The 19,778-nt window shown below is 56.1% G+C and overlaps 6 protein-coding genes across 6 annotated transcripts; 2 read left to right on the top strand and 4 right to left on the bottom strand.

Moving 5' to 3' along the window:
• Nucleotides 1-2,864: 2,864 nt before the first annotated feature.
• Nucleotides 2,865-4,769, bottom strand: B0H64DRAFT_16211 (uncharacterized protein). The gene is made up of 2 exons (XM_062798617.1): nt 4,422-4,769; nt 2,865-4,366 (listed from the first exon to the last, which is right to left on the bottom strand). The coding sequence occupies exons 1-2, from the start codon at nt 4,589-4,591 to the stop codon at nt 2,929-2,931; spliced, it is 1,608 nt and encodes a 535-aa protein (XP_062663989.1). The 5' UTR covers nt 4,592-4,769; the 3' UTR covers nt 2,865-2,928.
• A 623-nt stretch (nt 4,770-5,392) lies between these two features.
• Nucleotides 5,393-6,563, bottom strand: B0H64DRAFT_380989 (Metallo-dependent phosphatase-like protein). The gene has a single exon (XM_062802772.1). The coding sequence runs from the start codon at nt 6,456-6,458 to the stop codon at nt 5,652-5,654; it is 807 nt and encodes a 268-aa protein (XP_062663988.1). The 5' UTR covers nt 6,459-6,563; the 3' UTR covers nt 5,393-5,651.
• A 342-nt stretch (nt 6,564-6,905) lies between these two features.
• On the bottom strand, nt 6,906-7,979 carry B0H64DRAFT_380988 (chitin synthesis regulation, resistance to congo red-domain-containing protein). Its single transcript, XM_062802771.1, has 3 exons — nt 7,751-7,979; nt 7,567-7,695; nt 6,906-7,502 (listed from the first exon to the last, which is right to left on the bottom strand). The coding sequence occupies exons 1-3, from the start codon at nt 7,798-7,800 to the stop codon at nt 7,232-7,234; spliced, it is 450 nt and encodes a 149-aa protein (XP_062663987.1). The 5' UTR covers nt 7,801-7,979; the 3' UTR covers nt 6,906-7,231.
• Nucleotides 7,980-8,879: 900 nt separating this feature from the next.
• Nucleotides 8,880-9,990, top strand: B0H64DRAFT_380984 (ribosomal protein S5 domain 2-type protein). Its single transcript, XM_062802770.1, has 4 exons — nt 8,880-9,044; nt 9,104-9,303; nt 9,375-9,389; nt 9,460-9,990. Exons 1-4 carry the CDS (start codon nt 8,993-8,995, stop codon nt 9,622-9,624), a joined length of 432 nt encoding a protein of 143 aa, XP_062663986.1. The 5' UTR covers nt 8,880-8,992; the 3' UTR covers nt 9,625-9,990.
• Nucleotides 9,991-11,843: 1,853 nt separating this feature from the next.
• Nucleotides 11,844-12,683, bottom strand: B0H64DRAFT_369724 (P-loop containing nucleoside triphosphate hydrolase protein; the record flags this gene model as incomplete). Its single annotated transcript, XM_062802051.1, has 4 exons — nt 11,844-12,252; nt 12,353-12,372; nt 12,441-12,513; nt 12,634-12,683. The coding sequence occupies 4 exons, from the start codon at nt 12,681-12,683 to the stop codon at nt 11,844-11,846; spliced, it is 552 nt and encodes a 183-aa protein (XP_062663985.1).
• Nucleotides 12,684-15,307: 2,624 nt separating this feature from the next.
• B0H64DRAFT_333882 (uncharacterized protein) lies at nt 15,308-19,711 on the top strand. Its single transcript, XM_062801085.1, has 2 exons — nt 15,308-15,953; nt 16,023-19,711. The coding sequence occupies exons 1-2, from the start codon at nt 15,483-15,485 to the stop codon at nt 19,254-19,256; spliced, it is 3,705 nt and encodes a 1,234-aa protein (XP_062663984.1). The 5' UTR covers nt 15,308-15,482; the 3' UTR covers nt 19,257-19,711.
• Nucleotides 19,712-19,778: the final 67 nt, after the last annotated feature.

The raw sequence follows: 19,778 nt of genomic DNA, 5'->3' as shown, positions 1-19,778 counted from the left end.
GACAAGCCGCTGAGCACGAATGGTGGATCGTTAAATGGCCATGTGGAGGTGTTTGAACAAGCCCGCGGGGGTACAAGCTGGCACGCTTTACCAGGGAGTGGGAGTGGCAGGGTTTCCTAGCTTCGGCCGGTGTCATGCAGGGCTGCGTAGGCGGGTGTTTTAGTCCTGGGCGACAGGGATGGGGATGTTCATCGGTGTGATCTTGTTGCTGAATACAGGAGTGGCGTTGGCAAGGACTGTGTACAAGTGCTGTGTATGGTGGGTGTGCTTTGCTCGTTGTTGAGAGAGAAGGATGCTGCCGATGCTGCAACAATTCGATAGCATCATCAAAGAGGCAGCTAGGCAGCAGGTAAGTAAAATGATGTGCAGGGGAGCCCGATGGCAAAATCAAAACAAGAACCCAACACACGGATCCAAGAGAAGCAACAAATCAACGACCGAATCTGGCGGCCGGAGACCCGGGTTTGGGTGTGGTCCAACTTTTCACCCCCGACCCAATGAAGCCAATGAAGCCAGCACCCATGAACCGCCTTCCCGCTTTTACCTCCTTGTGCACCCATCGCATCGGCTCAGCCGCAAGCAACCCGATGACTCCCACATGGCGGCGCCTATTGGTACCGAGCCGAGCGAGCTTGTGCAGACAATTTTGTGCCTGTCTGCGGCGGGAAGAGGGGTTTGTCGGGATCGAATTTTGAAATTTGGCTTCGAAGGGGAAAGAAAAAGCCAACAACGCATAACGTCATTTCGCCGGGCTTTTTTGAGAGCTTGCATGGGTCCTGCCCGTTTCAGACAAGCGTTAAGGTTAACGGGTACGTTGTTGCAACCCTCCCACAAAAGATCCCCCGGGTTTAACGAGCGATTTGCTGCATTCCTGCGGCGACGAGAGAAGCTCTGGAAACTTGGCGACTCAACAGTTGTGCTACCCCGGATTCTACATTCCGAGTTCGACTTCATACTCCAAACGCCAAACCGAGGGGAAATACGAAGTAATCTGAACTCGCTCGCCGCCCTTGCAGCACATGCAGCGAGCGGCATCTTTCCAAAGCCCGAAGATCGCACTTCGAAACCTTCCCCACTGCGGCCCCAGCGATCCGCATCCTCCGCCGCACCGCCACGGCCACGTCAGGGAGGCAATGTCCTCGGAGGTCCTGTGGAGCCCAATCTCCTGGGGGCCCTTGAACGTGGCTGGACCAGCCCCCCTACCGCCAAGCCTTTTACTGTTAGCTGTTGCTGTCTTTGACGTTTCGCGACGATTTGCTCGAAATTCAAACGTCGACATTTCTCCCTACCAAAAAGTAAAAAGATAGTTATACCAACCGATTCCGATTATTCCAGATTGACTGCTTCACCTAATTGAGACGATAAAATTTGCGTTGAAAATGGCCATTTGGTACTTCAAATATTTTCTTCGACCGGATTGTCTGGCCTGCTGCACTAACAGATCGCCCTCGGTTCGCCTTACAGCTCTCTTGGCAACTTGGCGGACAGGCCGTTGAAATTGGGTGCCACCGGACCTCCGAGGTCAAGGCCGTCAGGGAACCGCCGTCAGGAGCCGACTTGGGATCTGACGACGCGCCGGGGCGTTACACAAACCCGCGGAGCCACTCTCGAGCCACTCTCGAGCCACTCTCGTCAGCGAGAAATTGAAATTAAAAAAGTAAAACCGATGACAAACACCGAGAGGATCAAGTCGCCGAAATACCTCACGTCCCTCTCCGGGTGATGGGCTGACCCGCGTTGGTCGAAACAGCCCTTCAGCCGCAAACCCGGGCCTCCGGGCGGTTCCCTTACCGCGAGGATCTGTTTCTGTGTTTCTCGCATTTCGACCTGTAAAACGGCCTGCGATTCGGACTTTTCTGACCACAACGTCTTCTCAACAACCGAGTTGTGAGCATGTTGTGTAACATGTCCATGAGTCATTTTACACCTGTAAACCTTATCAAGTACAATCTATCTACTATGTTTGGACGCAAACCGCGCTTATGATGATTATATATAGTGGGTTTTTACACGTGTGTGTCAACGACCCGTTGTGAAGGATCAGGCTCCATCAGCCGGTTGAGGTACCCCAAGCTAGCATCCTTGACCTGCGCAATACATACTCAGAAACGTCTTATGATCCCACTAAGCATCACTTTCACCGCGGCTCGCGGCTCACCGAGGGAACACCCGGGAAATCCACCACGGCCCACCCCCAGAATGGGGTTCCCGCTAGGCAACCGTGAAACAAGAGCCCAAGGAACAGCTGGTGGTCCCGCGCGTCGCGCGTGTCGAGTCCAACCATTCCACGGCATCTTGAAATTTGGTATACGAACCGGCCAATACCTCTCCCATTTCAGTCTAACTCTAGTAGTACACCAAACCCATTTACACAATACGCCCAGGGTCTGCCTGAGCAGGCTGCCCATCGCTGCCCATTCCCAGATCTCGTCCTTCGCATGAGAAGGACTTGCTTGTTGAACCAAGCCCAACGCTGCTCAACCGGCCAGCAAGAAGCGAAAACTATAAAAATAGAAAAGAAGACTTCTGGCCGAAGCATCCGTTTGCTCACCCCTAGCAGAAGCAAAAGGGCGGCCAAGACAACCAAAAAAAGGGAGAAGGCACCGCACCTCTCTGACCAGCGCCACATATTCCCTTCCCCCTATATCACACCGCCAACTTGTCCATCCCAGCCAGCCAGCCCAGATTCCCAGGTCATCAATAGAAAACCAAACAAAAAAAGCACCATCTATATGATGTCGCATGACATAAGCGAGAGGAAGAAACCAAAAAAGGGGGCACAAAACGAAGGCATGAAGTGAAGAAGAAAACAACCCACCAACTCCACAGAACATAAGCCGCTGGTCATTAGTTAAATCCCACCCCACCGCGTCTCACCCCATCCCACATCCCGATCCCATCCAATCCGCACATGCCGCCCCCAATCATCTATGCCGGCTGGTACGGCTTGTACCCCGGGTACCCGCCGCCTCCGCCCCCGAGCTCAGCAGGCCCTGGACTCGGCTGCCGATACCCGCCCGCGTTCACGGGGCTTGTGGTCGCGACCGGGGCCTGCGGGCGGCTGTACCCCGACGTGAAGTCGAACCCGACATCATTCCTCAGCGGCGTCGGCGCGTTGATGGGTGAGTGCATGCCGCTGCCGCCGCCGCCGCTGTTGGACGAGTACTGCCTCTGGGGTGGGGGGCGCGCGCCGCCATAGGGCCGGTTGTTCTCAAAGCCGGCCTGTTGTTGTGGTGCCGGGGAGCGGCGGGGGTCGGGGCCGCCGCCGCCAAGATAAGGGGTGTCAAAGGCCCCCGCGCCTTGGGGCCCGGGGGAGTGGCGTGCGCCGGCGCCATAAGGGCCTCGTGGGGCGGGGGAACGTCTTGCGGTCTCGGCTCCGTAGGGACCCTGCGGTGCCGGGGATCGTCGTGAGTCGGCCCCGTAAGGCCCCTGGGGTGCGGGCGAGCGCCGCTGGTCGGGTCCGTAGGGGGAGGCGTCCATCGCGTGGGGGGTTTGGTGGCGTGCGATTCCGTAGCCTTGGTTGGCTTGGGAGTCGTAATTGTCATATGGCTGTTGGCGAGGGGCGCCTCCATAGTTGTCATAGCTGCCCTGATTTCCGGGGTCGGGGTAGTCGTGGGTTTGCCCGTAGCCGTTGTTATTGTGCCCGTCGTTGTATCCAACGTTGTTGAAGGCCTGCGGTGAGCGTCGCCCGGGACCCATGGCCGCACCGGCCATCCCGTACCCTGAGTCCGGCTCGGTATAGGCCATGCCTGGCTGGTTGTATGCCGGAGCACCCTGCGAGTATGGGTCGTTGTTGTCGATAGCGCTAGCAGCAAAGAACCCGTTGTTGCCCCCTGGTGGTCCATACGGACTTCGGTTGACTGGCGAGCGCGATCCGTGTGGAGACATGCCCCCAGCTCCGCCCACCACGGTGGCGCCGGCAGTTTGCCCGTCCGCCTCGGGCCTCTTCAAGGCGTTCATCTCGACGGCCTCTTCCTCAAGGTACACCTTCTTGCGCTCGGCGCTCTCCCATTCGGGCATTTGGGGTAGGGAGTCATCGTCTTTCTTGCCGCCAGCGTCAAACTCGGCGAACTGAGGGAATGCTGGCCCCTTGGAGACAGGAGCCGCTGTCGGGCGACTATTGAAACCGGAATGCATCGGTTCTTGTGACTTGTATCCGTGGTCTGGCGGTATGTAGGGTTCGTCGAGATACTTGCGCCGGCTGCCCCTCGGCGGATCGCAACAACCGCAGCAATTACCGCAGCACTTGAGGCACGAAAAGCATGAGCAGCAGCAAGAAAGCCCGCAGCAGAGGCATCGAATCATGCACCAAGCCACCGCGAGGACGATCAAGCCGCCGACGATTATGACCGCAATTACGGGCCATCTAGCCTATTGTCAGCGCCACGACACCACCATTGAAGGGGTTGAGGGAGACCTACTTGCAGTAGTTGACCTGCATGCAATTATCCCAGCTAGAGAAGGCCGTCTTCACATCCGTGATCTGCCCTTCAAGATCCCTCCTCCCGAGCGCGGGTTGCAAACTGGCCACGAACAAATCCAAGAACCCCCTCCGCAAACTCCTCTCCATCGCCACGTTGACTGCCGGCATCTTGCCTCTCGACGGTTCGGCGTCCTGGTCGTCGGCAAGCAAATCCCGGAATATCGAAGGTGTGGGTGTGAACGATCAATAAACGTGATCAACACTAGCATGAACGGTCGAATTATAGGGTTATTCGGCAAGAACTACAGCGCCATAGCCCGGCTGGTCGTCGCTTGTGTATGATCGTCTCGCACCCAATGCCGTCCCGATTGGGGTGCTCGTAAATCGGTTGTCGGTTTCGAAACGTGGTGGGACATAAATAAGTTGGGGATCCAGGCTGATGGTCGAAATGATATTCCTAGTCGCGAAGTACAAATAACGGATTGCAGAAAGTGTTTCGTAAATGGGGTAGTCGAACTGTGTGGAATGACCGAGGTGAATTGGCACAAGGAAGCCAGAGAAAGCAAAATCGAGTCTATTCGGAATTTGGACTCGAGCAGCAAAAGGAGGGCAAGAACAAGTCGTACAAAAACGGGAGGAATCGGGCAATTGCCGCCAACAACCAAGATATTGCTAACGAAAGGGCCAAAGGAGTGGCTGTCCCGTCTCACCTGTGGATGAGATGAAACTAGGAAGGGAGGCAGTCAAAGTCAGCCTGACAGAAAAAGAGGGAGCGCGAAACTGCGTCCCGCACTGCTGCCCTGGTAAAGAGGGAAGAAAAAGTGCGGGTGCATGAGACGAACGCCAGGACGGCATTGGCCCGCCGGGCCTTCCCCTCGCGGCTGCAAGGTACCAACGCCTCAGACCCCTGCGACAGGGGCCAACCATTTTTGGGGGATCGTCCATGTCCACTCAGGTTTCCCCTAATGCCGGCAGATTGCGCAACCATGAGGATGGGCACTGGACCGCCGTTCACGGTTCTGATCCAAAGCAACTTTTCGGAGGCAGCCTACGGATATAACTATCTTTTTTCGTTTCTTTTTTATTTTTCATCTTTTTTTATTCTTGGTTTCCTCCAATTAACAACGTTTCAGAGTGCACTCGGTAGGTAACTCGGTAAAGTAAGCAGGCAGGTTGGCTCGCTGGTGAACAACCATGCTCGAGTTTCGAGATAACCCATCTTTTCTTTTCATACCTCAACCGTCTTATCACTGTCAAAACCCTCACTCTGAGAAAAGTAATAACCCCTCTGGTTCGCCACCAACCTCAACGGGCCGGCTCCGTCCTCCCGGTCAACTACGAAATCGCAGTTGTAATGCGTATGTCCAAAAGCCCAAAGCTTGACTCTGCCGCTCCTGAAGCACTTCTCCTTGGATAGGTCGGTTGAGAAGGCACTCCTGATCCGGCTACCGGCGTGTCTTGGCTCAGTCGCACGAGCATCTAAAGTTGGGCTCCAGTGCGAAAAAATGATGATGTTGGCGTCGGAATCTTCGAGGTCGGTGACCTGTGCATTGAGCCAGGACAGGTCCCGTTTGTGCATGTCGTTGTGCGCTTCCACGTCCCACTTGTCCGTCTGGAAGAAGTCGTTGAGGCCCATACTGACCGCCATGTGGCTCTCAGTTGGAACGCAAGAAAAGAGGCTGCAACCTAGAATCACCGCGTTGGTGTCTGGGAGCCGCAGGACGCCACGGTCGAGCAGGACAAAATCGCCTAGCGACGTATTCTTGCGTGCCTTTGAGTCCTCTTGAAAAGCCTGAAGGATATCAATGGTCTCGGGCCAGTTGGAACCATATGCTTCGTGATTGCCGGGGATGAAGATCACAGTTCGAAACCGCTGTAGTTGTCGAGTCAGAAACCCGAGGAAGTCGGGTTTATGTGCCGCGACTTTCCCAATGTCGCCGAGCAGGGCGAGGTGTGGCGCCTTAGGCTCAATATCGAACACATCGTATGCTTTGGGGGCCTCCAGGTGCAAGTCAGAGAGGATCTGGATCGCCATGTTGGATTGTGCTTGGTGAAGTCGTACAGCGCGCGGTTTCGGAATGCGATTAAGAGGTCTTGAAATGGATAGATGTCTTGGCGGGGGCAGTGAGTTTGACAAACAGTCGGGATAAAACAATTTTTGGCTCAACAACGGCAAAAAGGCCTTAAGAGGCTGGATTCTCAATGTCATGTTCCTCTGGCGGGAATTATGTTCGATCTGAGCATTTGCGAAAATACAGTCTGTTGGTTCTTGCTGTATAACGGCGAGATCCAGCAAGGGAAGAGAATTCAAGAACTGCGATGGGTGTTTGATAAACCCGTTGTTGCTTCCTTCTAGTTTCTCAGCTGCGAACCAATATTGTAGACGGGCAGTTGCAAGGACTTGCTAGAGAGCGCTCTGTTAAAGAGAGGAATGCTCCAGGAACTGACATGATTCAGTAATTTTGCACTGTTATCTGATCTAGCACGGGCCAGCCTACGTCATGCACACAAGGAACTTCGAGTCATGTCTCTTTGACCCAGAGAGAATCTGGTAATATCGCTATAACTTAGAGTAGGTAGCAAACAAGACAGCATAAAAGCGTGGTAAACCACAGGTGCAATGAGAGTCCCAGCCCATTATCCACACCGGGATGCCGCGCGAACCGATCCATACCAAGTAGGCAGCTTCCCACCCATATCAACGCAGTCCCATAACGCCGATGCCCTGCTACCCCTATCCGAGTCGAAATAGCGAGTGCGGTCTCTGCCTTCCGAGCTCCATCTCCGTGCCCCTCGTCTCAATCCCACTTATTTGGTGGCTGGTGGGGGTCCGGGGGGAGGCGCATATTCGGGCTCCGCACCGCGGTGGTAGGCGCTCTGGGGTTGCTGCAATTGGATACCCTCTTGGTTGCCGGCGTAATACCCATCACCCGAGCCATATTTGTAACCGCCCGGCGGAGCTTGATCCTGAGCCGAGTATTGCGGAGGCGGAGGGTAGTAAGGGGGTGGCGCAGGTGCCATCCACCCCGTTCCGTACATCGGTTGAGCACCTTGCCTCCTGCGACGGCGCGAGTTACGGCTGTTGAGAGTCGTGTTAGTCCATTCCGACGCCATGTAAAAAAGGCCTGTGAGGATAGACATACAAAAGTCCGGCGAAGACGAGGATTATGATGAAGACCGCCACCCCGGCGAGGACCCAGCGTCCCCACCAATACCATGAGGAATGGTAGCGGCAAACACCATCGTAGTCACGATAGCCACCGCTCCCGCAGCTAGATATATCGTTAGCCGGCGTGGTCTGGAGACAATGCGCCGCGTCGTACGTACCCGTCCCGGCGCTTTGCTAGTTCAGCGATCTGCGCAATGAGAGGCGCCATGATATGAAGTTGTGTTTTCGACCGCTCAAAATGTTGAAAATCGTGTTTTGTATAAAAGGTTTGTGACGTGTGATTCAAACTTGGCGCGGGGCCGATGGTGATGGAGAGAGTTGGATGGAGGAATGTTGGTTGAATGAGGTGGGAGCTTGTTGGCAAAGATATGATGCGACAAAGCAGCGAGGGCGGGAAAGGTGACGTGCCGTCATGCGGTTTCAGCACTGTGGATCAAGGTGCTTTTCCGCAGCATTGGCAAGAGCTGGGCACGGTAGCACCGTGTGTTTTCGTATTTGGTTACACGGTGCCACGGAAGGCGTGGCACTTGGGTGGCTGAGCCGGGCAGACTGTCGTTCTTTGCAGGGTTCTCCCAATGAGATCACTCGAGGGAAGCTGCCAAGCAGCGGACAAGATCTGGGCACCTGGGCAAAGTAGACTGCTGACATTTTTCCCGTTCGAGTTTCCCGTTCAAGTTGTCTTACCGACGGCTCTCTCAACTACAAGTAATTTGTCGACAGTGCGGATCCTCCACCGGCACCTCGCGCAACCTAGCGCTGATCTTACGGGAGGAAATAGGAGGCGCAGGGAGCTCTGCCACGCCTTTTGCCGTTTCCGACGGCTTTCCAGTACAGTGCCCGAGAACAAATTCCAAGTCTGGCTGGCAACGGCGACAAACCACGGAGCTCGGGATACGTATTGGGGCTGGAGATACGAAGGGTGGGAGGATGTGTGCCCAACATGGACTCGCCCATACGCACCTTGGAGAGGTGCCTTGCGGCCCCCGATAATGGATACGTTTTTCCTCTTTTGGAAGACTGATTCCCAAGGTCAAGACTTGAATGTTCATTCGGAAAGTCGTGATATTCTAGAATCGCAGGGGTTGCGGAGGCCGGTTCAGGGCCGCTTTCGTTGCTCCGTCGTATCCACCAACACCGGTGCTGAACCCCCGAGCGCGGGAGCGAGGGTGATGGACTCGGGCCCCGCTTGAGAGACTCGACCGGACGTGCCGGGCTCCGACAAACCCCACTCGACGAGCCTGCAGCTCCAGAGCCACACCTCAAACTTTCAGCCACAAAAGTACAGCCACGTGACTGCCGCTAGCCCCATCTTGATTTCCCCTCCACACACAAATTTTGGAGCAGGAGAAAAATCCAGCCCCGAACTAACAAACAGGAAGGTATCCCGCCATCACGTCAAAATGGCTACCACCCAGGCAGTTCAGGTGTTCGGCAAGAAGAAGAATGCCACAGGTACGGATTTCAGTGTCGAGCGAAGCATACCGGTCGACCGGTCTCTGACAGTCTCGCAGCCGTCGCGCGCTGTGTGCAGGGCAAGGGCCTGATCAGGGTCAACGGCAAGCCGCTCAAGCTGTTTGCCCCCGAGATTCTCCGGGCGAAGCTTTACGAGCCCGTCCTCATCCTCGGCACGGACAAGTTCGCCGAGGTCGACATCCGCGTCCGCGTTACCGGTGGTGGTCACACTTCGCAGGTCTATGCGACGCGCCAGGCTGTACGTATCATTGGGGGCTTCTCGCACAAGGAGTTTGAGGAGAAAACATGCTAATGGGGCCGTTTTTACAGATTGCCAAGGCCATTGTCAGTCTCCGAACACGCCGGCTCGATCCGCGCTGAGAAGAAAACGAATACTAACTTGAGCAATCTTTAGGTCGCCTACTACGCCAAGTACATCGATGAGCACTCCAAGAACCTCCTCAAGACCGCTCTTATCCAGTTCGACCGCAACCTGCTAGTCGCCGACCCCCGGCGTTGCGAGCCCAAGAAGTTCGGTGGAAAGGGTGCCCGTGCGAGGTTCCAGAAGTCCTATCGTTGATCGGTTTTTTGGTCATGTTGGGAAGCGGGGACTTGCGTGGACACGGACGGCGTTCGGCATTGCATTGATCAGCTACGAGTCGATATTGGCCTCCGACGATGGCCTGCTGAGGTGCACATTCATGGCGCCTCGGGAGATAGGAATAAGACTCGAGTCTATCTGGCCCCCACACGATACTCCTGGCGGGTTCATACGTGGATCATGTGAATCTGGGGAACGGGTGACTTTTCGGGGAAGGATGGGAGTCGTGGAAGCAGTAGAGCAGCTCGAGTGACCGCCTGGTTTGCCCGTGCCGAGGCGGGAATGCGATCGGTGTTTCTCCATCCCGGATGTCCAGAACAGTGCAGACCCAGAATCGAGAGTTATGGTGATGCTTGAAGAATGTCGCGGATTCCTAATCATTGTACAGTTCACCATTTCCTAGCGGCGTTTCCGACAATCTTCCGGACGATCGACACGAAACACCGCGGAAGGGATTATACGAAGAGATGCGGTGCCTCGAATGCCGATACCGCGCTCACGGCGCTAGCGACGGCCAGGCGGTGACTGAGCTGGAGAAAGCCGCCGTCGAAGGACATAGCCCGGGACCTCGGCCAAAGTTCCCACGACATGGCAAGGAAAGTCGGGTTGAAATGCACCCTCACACGTCGCGTATGCTATTGGCCATGGTAGAGATTCCCAAACCCATTCCTCAGTCTCAAGATTTTGGCATCTGGAGTTTTTCTGCAGAGATGCTTCCCTAGCGACGTCAACTCCGAGAGCAGCGCATCATTGCCCGCTTGCTCAAAATTGGGAGGCTGTGTGTGCAAACGGCGAAGCCTCTCAGGCTGCCCGCCACCATTGTGTCCATCTCAACGTTGCTCAGGATAATGAAACTGCAATATGGGGCTCGCTAGAAGATTTGGGCTCCATGCGCGCGCAGGGATAGACTCTGTCCGGAGAGATCCCTTCCCGTTAGATGAGCCATTCGACCGCCAGGAAGAAAATGGCGTTCGAGAGCCTCAAGACAAGACCGCAAAATAGTGAAGCAAAGAGCCTCGACGACGATTGAGAAATGAATGTCTTCGGTGTGAGCCCCCTCTCAGGTTTGCCCTGTCTTGCCCGGTTCGGTTGCCCGGGTTGTTCGCTGCCCCTCCGTGTGCCGGCGCCTGTCTTGTCGACGGATGGATTCTCCAAGCAAAGCAGCAGCCAATGATACCTTCACACGTCAATGGCCGGAAATGGTCCGTGTGTAAGTCCAGGACTTGACCTTGCGCGCTCTCCCCTCGTTGCTCCGGCCTCTCCTCTTTCATATTCTTTCTTTGAATTACGAGAGTGAATATTCCTTTTCCTCGCGCGTTGTCTTCTCTTTTTCGCCTCTTTTTAAGCCCGAATTTCACATCTTGCCCAGGCTCTTGAGCGACATGCCCAACACGGTCACGGCCCAACTTCCATGGTGGGGCTTCACCAGAGATGCCCATCTCTCACTCACCAGGAGCTCTCGCACGTTGCTGCGATTGAACAGATCCAGAGCTGGCCCTGGTGCTGGTTAATTCTCGATTATCTCATTTTGTTTCGTCATTTCCTTTTCATTTGGAAGTTTCAAAATTCATTGTCATCAAAATTAAGCGTTGCTGCTAAAAAAAAACCCATCGAGGAACAAACTACCCACGCCTTGCGCACCGAAAGCCCTCGCTTCCTTTCCGTGCCTGTCCCGGTCATAACGTATTTCAGAAGCACAGTTGCTAAAGCATCTTCACAATTTCCGTCCTCATTCCTACTAGTGGCAAGCGCCACTTGTAGATGCTGCGAATCATGCCCGGCCTTGCGGCTCCCATCTGGGCTCGTCTGACGCCGGCGGCGTTGAGTCCTCGTCTCAAACACGAGCTGTTTTGTGCTCAACGAAACGATATGAAGCCTGTCGGTCGAAAGAAAACCTTGACCTCGTCGCAGACTTCCAACGCCGTCGGATAGATATGAGAGGGGTCGGTGTTGAGAGAAGAGTTGGTCGTCGCCGGCCGATATTCGAATGTCTTTTACCCCGAAAGCTGCGTCGATAATACGGAGAGAGGAGGGAAAAAGAAATAAATCAGAAACAGGAAACCAAACCCCGAAAGCCCGACTGCACCGCAAACCAAGCCGACCTGGTGTCCCGAAACACCATGCGAATCCGAACCCCGCCGAACGTTGGGTATCCAAAACAAGACGTGCGACGATAAGCCCACAGGCGAACGACCAGCTCACCGATTGGCAAACTTCATCAGCCATTGCAGAACGGCCTCGAGATTCGTCTCCTCCTTAGCCGAGATGCCATAGCACGAGACCTCACGATGCGCGACATTTTTAAGATCCATGGCGTCGATCAACTCGTCCACCGAGAGCTTGTTGGGTAGATCCGACTTGTTCCCCAGTACAAGGAGGGGGATGCCCTCGAGGGCAGGCTGGCTCATTAGCGAGTGCAACCCGTCGCGGGCCACGGGGAGCAGGTTCAGGTCGGCAATATCGACGATAAAGACAATGGCGTTAACGTTGCGACAGTACCTCTCCCACATTGGTCTGAAGCGGGGTTGGCCACCCAGGTCCCAGCATTTGAGTGTCACATGCCCCCGTTGCACCCGCTTCATGTTGAAGCCGACTGTGGGAATGGAGCTGCAAAAGAGGAGGTCAGCCGGGGGCGGAAGTCAGGAGGGGTGGGGAGGATTGATTTCGGTGACACCAGGAGAGGGTGTGGGAAAAGGGCGCTGCTTACTCGATCGCGAACTCTCCACCCTGCCGATGAGGAAGTCGGTGTCAGCCCTTGCGATGCATCAAGATCGAGCGGTCCGCCATTTACTCACAGAGATTACACGGAGAAGTGAGGTTTTGCCAGCGTTCTGCAATCCGATCATGGTCACATCCATTTCGGTCGCCCTGCATCGGATTAGCCCTCCGACCCCAGGTATCGCGGGCGATGCGCCGCCGATGCGATGCGGCCCGGTAGTGCCCCGCAGCTCGGCGGCGCGGGGGAGGTGCATGGCGGCCAAAACTCACCAAAACGTCCGCAACAGCCAGTCGTACACCTTTCTGAAAAGCCCCGCCATGGTCGTCGAGGGCCACGCTGTGGTCGAGAGGGCGGCGAGTGCTGAAGGCGTTGGGGAACCAGGTCAGGGCGCGGGTCAGGATAAAGAAAGTCGCGCAGATGTTTCGCAGGTTGAGGTATTCTCAAGAGCGTCGTTCGGGACCGGGTTGATGGGTTGGGTGATGGACGGATGGGCGGTGACAGGTCTCAGCTGGGACCAGTTTAAATATTCTGCGCCGAGACTCGGTGGCCGGGCGCAGGGTTATGAATAAAAAAATGTCTCGTATGGCGCGGGCTCTGGTAGGGGCTTTTGCAATTTCGCAAGAAATAGGAACTAGAATGAAGCGGGTTCCTGTTTGTGATCGGTGAAGAACAAGACGGGGGCAAGGCGTGGGTGAGCAAGTGACCAGGCCCACCAAGCAACGATGCTCCGGGGAACACAAAATCCAGGTAGGTAACTGTTGTGCAAGTCAAGCTGTGGCCCGTGCCTCGGTGCGCAGGAATATGATGGATGTTAAACAACAAGCGGGCGGTTAGCACTCAGGACCCCGGGTGTGGAGCGCCGAGACGGCGAGGAGCGGTGGAAGTTGTCGGCAAGACGAGACGATCGGCTGTGATCACGGACGAGGGTGCGGCGGCTCAGGACTTCCCAGGTTGCAGTCACAGTCAATGCTGAGACCCAGAGCCAAGCGGCGGCAGCGGCAGCGGCTGTGTGGCAGGGGACGGCGGCGTCAAGTGTAAGTACTTGTAAGGTAGCAGAAGAGCCGTGGCCGGGAGGGTCGTATCGCGCATCAGACAAGAGAATGGGAAGCGCAAGGAAGACCCGGATCTGCAAGGAGTTGCTGCAGGAGGAGGTTGCCGCTGTGGATGCTGCAGGGACCTGGATACTTGTGTGCCCGGAGACCAAGCCGATCTGAGATGAGATGTTGAGATGAGATGTCGTTGCTGGCTTTCTTTGCTTCTGCGGGCCTGGCCCTGCCGTTCGAGCGACAGCCTGGTCTGGAGGTAGGCGTCTTTGCTTTGATGAATGGCCGACAATACCTTGGGAATATTGCCTGCCTGTTGTTCTTCCCAAAAGTTTGGCGCTACGGCTGTGTTGTCGCTGCTGCTCTAGCCCAAGCCCCGAAGTCCAAGTCTTTGGTGAGATAGATGAAGGGCTGTCCGTGCTATTTATCTGGAAGAAGACGAACAGACGCCTCCGTGACAGTGGTTGAACGGGTTGGGGAAGCAGCGGCCACCAACAGCGGGGTCACAGGCGTTCGGGTGATTGGGCCATCAAAACCAACCCAGGAGCTCTGGCCAAGGGTTCCCCACGCCGAGAAAACCAATGGCTGCAACCGAGAGACTCGAAGGGAGCAGGTTTATGGCGTCCTGCAAAGTTCTGTACTTGAGGCCAATGATGAAACCGACCCAACTCCAAAAGCAAAGCGCCTCTGATTTCGGAGCGGCCGCGGCAGGCCCATATCGGGCCGGGCTTTGCAATGTGAATCGCTTGTGCCGTGCATTTCCCCAGGCTGGGGTCCATATCGGGCAATGGATGCATGGGTGGAGTACCGATGTCCTCGCCTCCGCCGTCGTCGCTGAAGCACATCTCAACTTTGGGGGATCTGCCTCGGTTTCAAGAAGACACAGACTGCCAGTCCTACGTACTGTGCTGCACATACTAGGTACCTGGGGATGCACACACCCTGCGGAAATGCAAGGTCGAAGCCGGGCTTTGACTGTCGGCCCTGTGGGCTGCACGTCGTCTTTTCGGACCAGGTTCCCTCGACATGGTTGGCTGCTGCAGCCCCGGGCCTTTCTTTGGGGCTGAGGTGGTTTGGATGCCGACCCCACTGATGATTTCACTGGACACCAGTTGAGCATGGCCAAACCCCCACAGGGCCGCAGCTTACCGGCCAGGCTTGGGGAAGCTGCCGCAGCAGAATCCCGGCGGAACAAGTCTTATTACATTCAAATTACAGAGCATCGACGAGGTCTCGGGTCCCTGGCCACCTATGGTTGCAAAACTACCAAAATGAATGTAAGGTAGCTCGAAGCTCCTCCCTACCCAAGTAGAGGTAGCCCGATGGGCACCCCCGGACTGCTCATGTCCCATGCACAACATCCGGTCTGTGGCCCCCAAGACCAAGCCTGAGAACCCGTTCCTCTGCTGTGACACTCATCGGCCAACCCACGTACCTATCCGACGACTACCGGAGCTCTCAAAGCCGCACGCCCCGAGCCCCGTTCACTACGGCGTAACGAGGCCCAACGATCTCGCCGGGTGGACAACGGAAACCCGAAGGCGACGCGTTGGTCGAAACCACATACCCTACTTCGTGTTGAGAAGCGTCTTTATTATATAAAAAAAAAAAAAAAAAAAAAAAAAAACCTCCGGTTGAAGGCTGGTGTATCTTAGAACTAGGCACCAAGAAAGAGATATTGACGGGATTGCGTCAGCTAGTCGTTTTTCGGCAGTGCTCACTCGCGGTTTATGAAGGCCACACATTTCCATCCAGCAAGGCACGAAGTCCGTCGGGTGTGGGTCGGAAGGTCCACAGAAAGGAAACCCCACCAGAAATGGCGGCGGGCTCGGCGGCTCCTCGATAAGCGATAAGGATGGGAAAAAAAAGTTACCCAAACGGACAATTCAACTTGTCAATTGAAGTTATTCGAGCGATACCCAGACCTGCCCTCCTCCCAGCTCGCGAGGACCCAGTGATGAGCAGGCAATAAACAATCTCTAGATCGAACGAGGGGCTGCCGCTAGACCCCGGGGCAACGCGATCGCATACCAAAACACAAAGAATTGCCTTGGTTCCTGCCGCAATACGCGAAGATGGCCCCCGAACGCACCAACACGTCGTGGGACCACGAGTACAACACGCTTCGCCGCGAGAAGCTTTTCCGGAACCCACCAACAGACCGAACCGCCTATCCCGCCCTCCAGCTCGCCGTCGACCCACACATCGAGTCGTTCAATGCGCTCTTTCGAACCGACGGGAAGCCCGGCCTCCTCGACCACTCGCTTGCCGAGATTGGGACAAAGACATTTCTGGACGGAGATGACAGGGCGGCGCCTGGGACCAAAAACAAGTTGACGATCCGGTATAAAAGCGTCACCCTCCAGCGGTCCCAGGTTCCGCCGTCCAACAAATTCGCCAAAAGGCGGGAGATCTTCCCGGCTGAGTGCAGAGAACGACACGTTTCTTACCGAGGGAAGCTCACGGCTGTCCTCGAATACAGCATCAATGATGGCGAACCGCAAGAGTTTGTCCGCGAGTTGGGCCAGATGCCCATCATGATCAAGGTATGCCACGCAGTTACCCTCGGCCGGGAGATGCGGGAAGTCCATTCTGACGCGCCGTCATCGGCTTAGTCCAACAAGTGCCACCTAGAGAACAATTCTCCTGCACTTCTTGTGCAGAGGAAAGAGGAATCCGAGGAGCTAGGGGGCTATTTTATCGTCAACGGCATCGAAAAGATCATTCGTCTGCTCCTCGTCAACCGAAGGAACTTCCCGCTGGCTATCATCCGCCCGAGTTTCACGAATCGCGGACCCTCATACACGCCGTACGGTATCATAGTAAGATCCGTTCGACCCGACGAAACCTCCCAGACCAATGTGCTCCACTACTTGAACGACGGCAATGTCACGTTCCGGTTTTCCTGGAGGAAGAACGAGTATCTCGTGCCAGTCATGATGATACTCAAGGCCCTGATTGAGACGAACGACCGCGAGATCTTCGAGGGCCTGGTGGGCCCACCCAATTCAAAGGGCATTGAGAACACATTCCTAACAGACCGTGTCGAACTGCTCCTCCGCACCTACAAGACATACGGCCTTTACACCAAAACACAGACTCGGGCGTATCTGGGAGAGAAGTTCCGGGTTGTGCTCGGTGTCCCCGAAACCATGTCAGACTACGAAGTCGGCACTGAATTCCTCCGGAGGATTGTTTTGGTCAACCTTGGCTGCGTCGACGTCACCGAGGAGCAGGATCTCGACAAGTTCAAGATGTTGCTATTCATGTGCCGGAAACTCTACGCACTAGTTGCCGGTGACTGTGCGGTTGACAACCCTGACGCCGTTCAAAACCAGGAAATCCTGCTCGGTGGCTTCCTGTACGGCATGGTGTTGAAGGAGCGACTCGACGAATTGCTGTCCGTCTCGCTCAGGCTAGCGTTACGCGACTATTTGAGAAGGAACCCATCCCAGTCTTTTACTTCGTCCGGCTTCACGAAGGACTTTCCCATTGCCATATTCAGGAGAACGAACGAGAACCTCGGTAATGCACTGGAGTACTTCCTCTCCACTGGCAATCTCCAGAGCCCCTCGGGTCTCGACCTGCAACAGACATCGGGTTTTACCGTGGTGGCTGAGAAGCTCAACTTCCTGCGTTTTATCAGCCACTTCCGCATGGTCCATCGTGGTAGTTTCTTCGCCCAGCTGAAAACTACGACCGTCAGAAAACTGCTCCCCGAGTCCTGGGGCTTCCTGTGCCCAGTGCACACCCCTGACGGCTCGCCCTGTGGGTTGTTGAACCACATGGCCCACAAATGCAAGATCATCACGGACTCGGTGGACGCATCGGCCGTGGCTGGTGTTGCCATGGAGCTAGGGGTTAATGACTACTCCTCCGCCGCTACCAGTGAGAGTGTCGTGGTGATGCTCGATGGTAGGATTATCGGCTGGTGTACTCCCAAAGCTGCCAGGGCAGTCTCTGATAGCCTGCGGCGTTGGAAGGTAGAGGGCGGCCATGGCATCCCCAAACTCCTGGAGATCGGCTATGTGCCCCCTTCAAAGGGTGGGTCGTACCCCGGTATCTACATGTCTTCGCAGTCGTCTAGGATGGTTCGACCCGTCAAGTATCTCCCCTTGGAAAAGGAAGACTTTGTCGGCCCGCACGAGCAGCCGTACATGTCTATCGCCTGTACGGACGGTGAAGTCCTTCCGGGCGACTCGACGCACGTCGAATTCGACCCCACCCACATCCTCTCCATCCTAGCGAACATGACCCCCTTCTCCGACTTCAACCAATCGCCCCGCAACATGTACCAGTGTCAGATGGGTAAGCAAACAATGGGTACACCGGGGACTGCTCTCCGGCATCGGACGGATAACAAGATGTACCGCCTCCAGACGGGCCAGACACCTATCGTCCGCGCTCCATTGCACAACACGTACGGCTTCGACAACTTCCCGAACGGTATGAACGCCGTGGTCGCTGTCATATCATACACGGGCTACGACATGGACGACGCCATGATTATCAATAAGTCGGCCCACGAGCGCGGGTTTGGTCACGGTACGATCTACAAAACCAAGAAGGTCAGCCTGAAGGATGACTCGAGGACGCGCACGTCCAAGACGATCGGCAAGATGTTCGGTTTCGCCCCCGGCAGCGCCGTCAGGGCGTCGGACCGCGAGATGCTCGACGAAGACGGGCTGCCCTACGTGGGACGCCTGGTCCGGGAGGGGGACATCCTTTGCGCGTGGCACACTGTCTCGGCAGACTATAGCGGGCAACTGATTAATAGGGATGGCATCACGCACTGGGAGCGATACAAGGAGGCGGAAGACGCCTTCATCGACGAGGTGCGCGTGATTGGCAGCGACTCGAGCACCGAACCCCTACAGACCGTCTCGATCAAGCTCCGCATCCCCAGATCACCCATTATCGGCGACAAGTTCTCATCACGCCACGGTCAGAAGGGTGTCGCCTCTCAAAAGTGGCCGGCCATCGACATGCCCTTTTCCGAGACGGGCATCCAGCCCGACGTCATCATCAACCCCCACGCTTTCCCTTCCCGCATGACCATCGGCATGTTCGTAGAGTCACTGGCGGGCAAGGCCGGCGCCCTGCACGGCCTGGCGCAGGACTCAACGCCGTTCAAGTTCAACGAGGAGCACACGGCGGGCGACTACTTTGGCCACCAGCTGATGAAAGCCGGCTACAACTACCACGGCAACGAGCCCATGTACTCGGGTATCACGGGCGAAGAGTTCGCCTGCGACATCTACATCGGCGTCGTCTACTACCAACGGCTGCGCCACATGGTGAACGACAAGTACCAGGTGCGTACCACGGGCCCCGTGGTCCCGACGACGGGCCAACCCATCAAGGGCCGCAAGAAGGGTGGCGGTATCCGCGTGGGTGAGATGGAGCGCGACGCGCTACTGGCGCACGGCACGGCTTTCCTGCTGCAGGACCGCCTGCTCAACTGCTCCGACTACTCCAAGTCGTGGATCTGCCGCGACTGTGGGTCGTTCCTAGCGGTGCAGCCGACGGTGTCGCCGTTTATTGGCAAGCGTAAGCAGGTCGGCACCGTCCGCTGCCGAAACTGTGCGCAACGCCTGGACCAGATTGAGGGGCTAGATCTAATGAAGCTGGATGGCGAGATCTGGGAGGACGGACAGGGCGTGCAGTGGATCGGGGGTGAGAATACCACCATGGTGGTTGTTCCGGGGGCGCTGAAGTTCCTGGATGTGGAGCTGGCGGCTATGGGTGTGAAGTTGAAGTACCGGGTGGATACCAAGGACGCGATTCGGAGGGGACCCCTGAGGGCGACGGCGCCGAAGGCCCTCCCGAACGTAACGGCTTCGGCGTGATGGAGTACCATGTGATTTTTCTTGCAAGCAAAATAGTCAAACTGTCTACTACTGCAGTCTCTCCCATGTCTCGTCTCGCCCCTCTCGGACCTGCTACCTATGTCTACCCCGAGATCTCGTCCCCGTCAAAGACCAGGCAACGGCACTGTTACACCTGGCGAAAGAAATACCAAGACACCGCCCTCGCGAGCGTAGCTGAGCCTTTACGGCGGCGTGAGACGTGACCACGTCCGCCTACTCGCAGATGCATGCTATGGGTGTTGTGGGGAACACGAGGGAAATGAGGCCGCTGCAGTGATCCCGACACTGGAATAAAACCCATTTATGTCCTCATGGTAGACGGTTGTGACGGGTATATCATGCAGTCTCCCGCCGCCCTAAATAGGGGCTTGGGCCTCGTTGCTCGTATCAACTCCAGAAGGGAAGGTCGGTCTGGTCTGAGCGAGGCCTTATGTCAACAACGAATTGAACTGAAATTGGCCATTCTCGTTTCTCTCCAGTCCCTAGAAATAACCCAAGCTC

This window comes from Chaetomium fimeti (assembly GCF_033439085.1).
Source record: "Chaetomium fimeti strain CBS 168.71 chromosome Unknown B0H64scaffold_1, whole genome shotgun sequence".
NCBI lineage: Eukaryota > Fungi > Ascomycota > Sordariomycetes > Sordariales > Chaetomiaceae > Chaetomium > Chaetomium fimeti.
The sequence above is the reverse complement of the archived record's forward strand: the minus strand, read 5'-3'. Positions and strand labels throughout refer to the sequence as shown.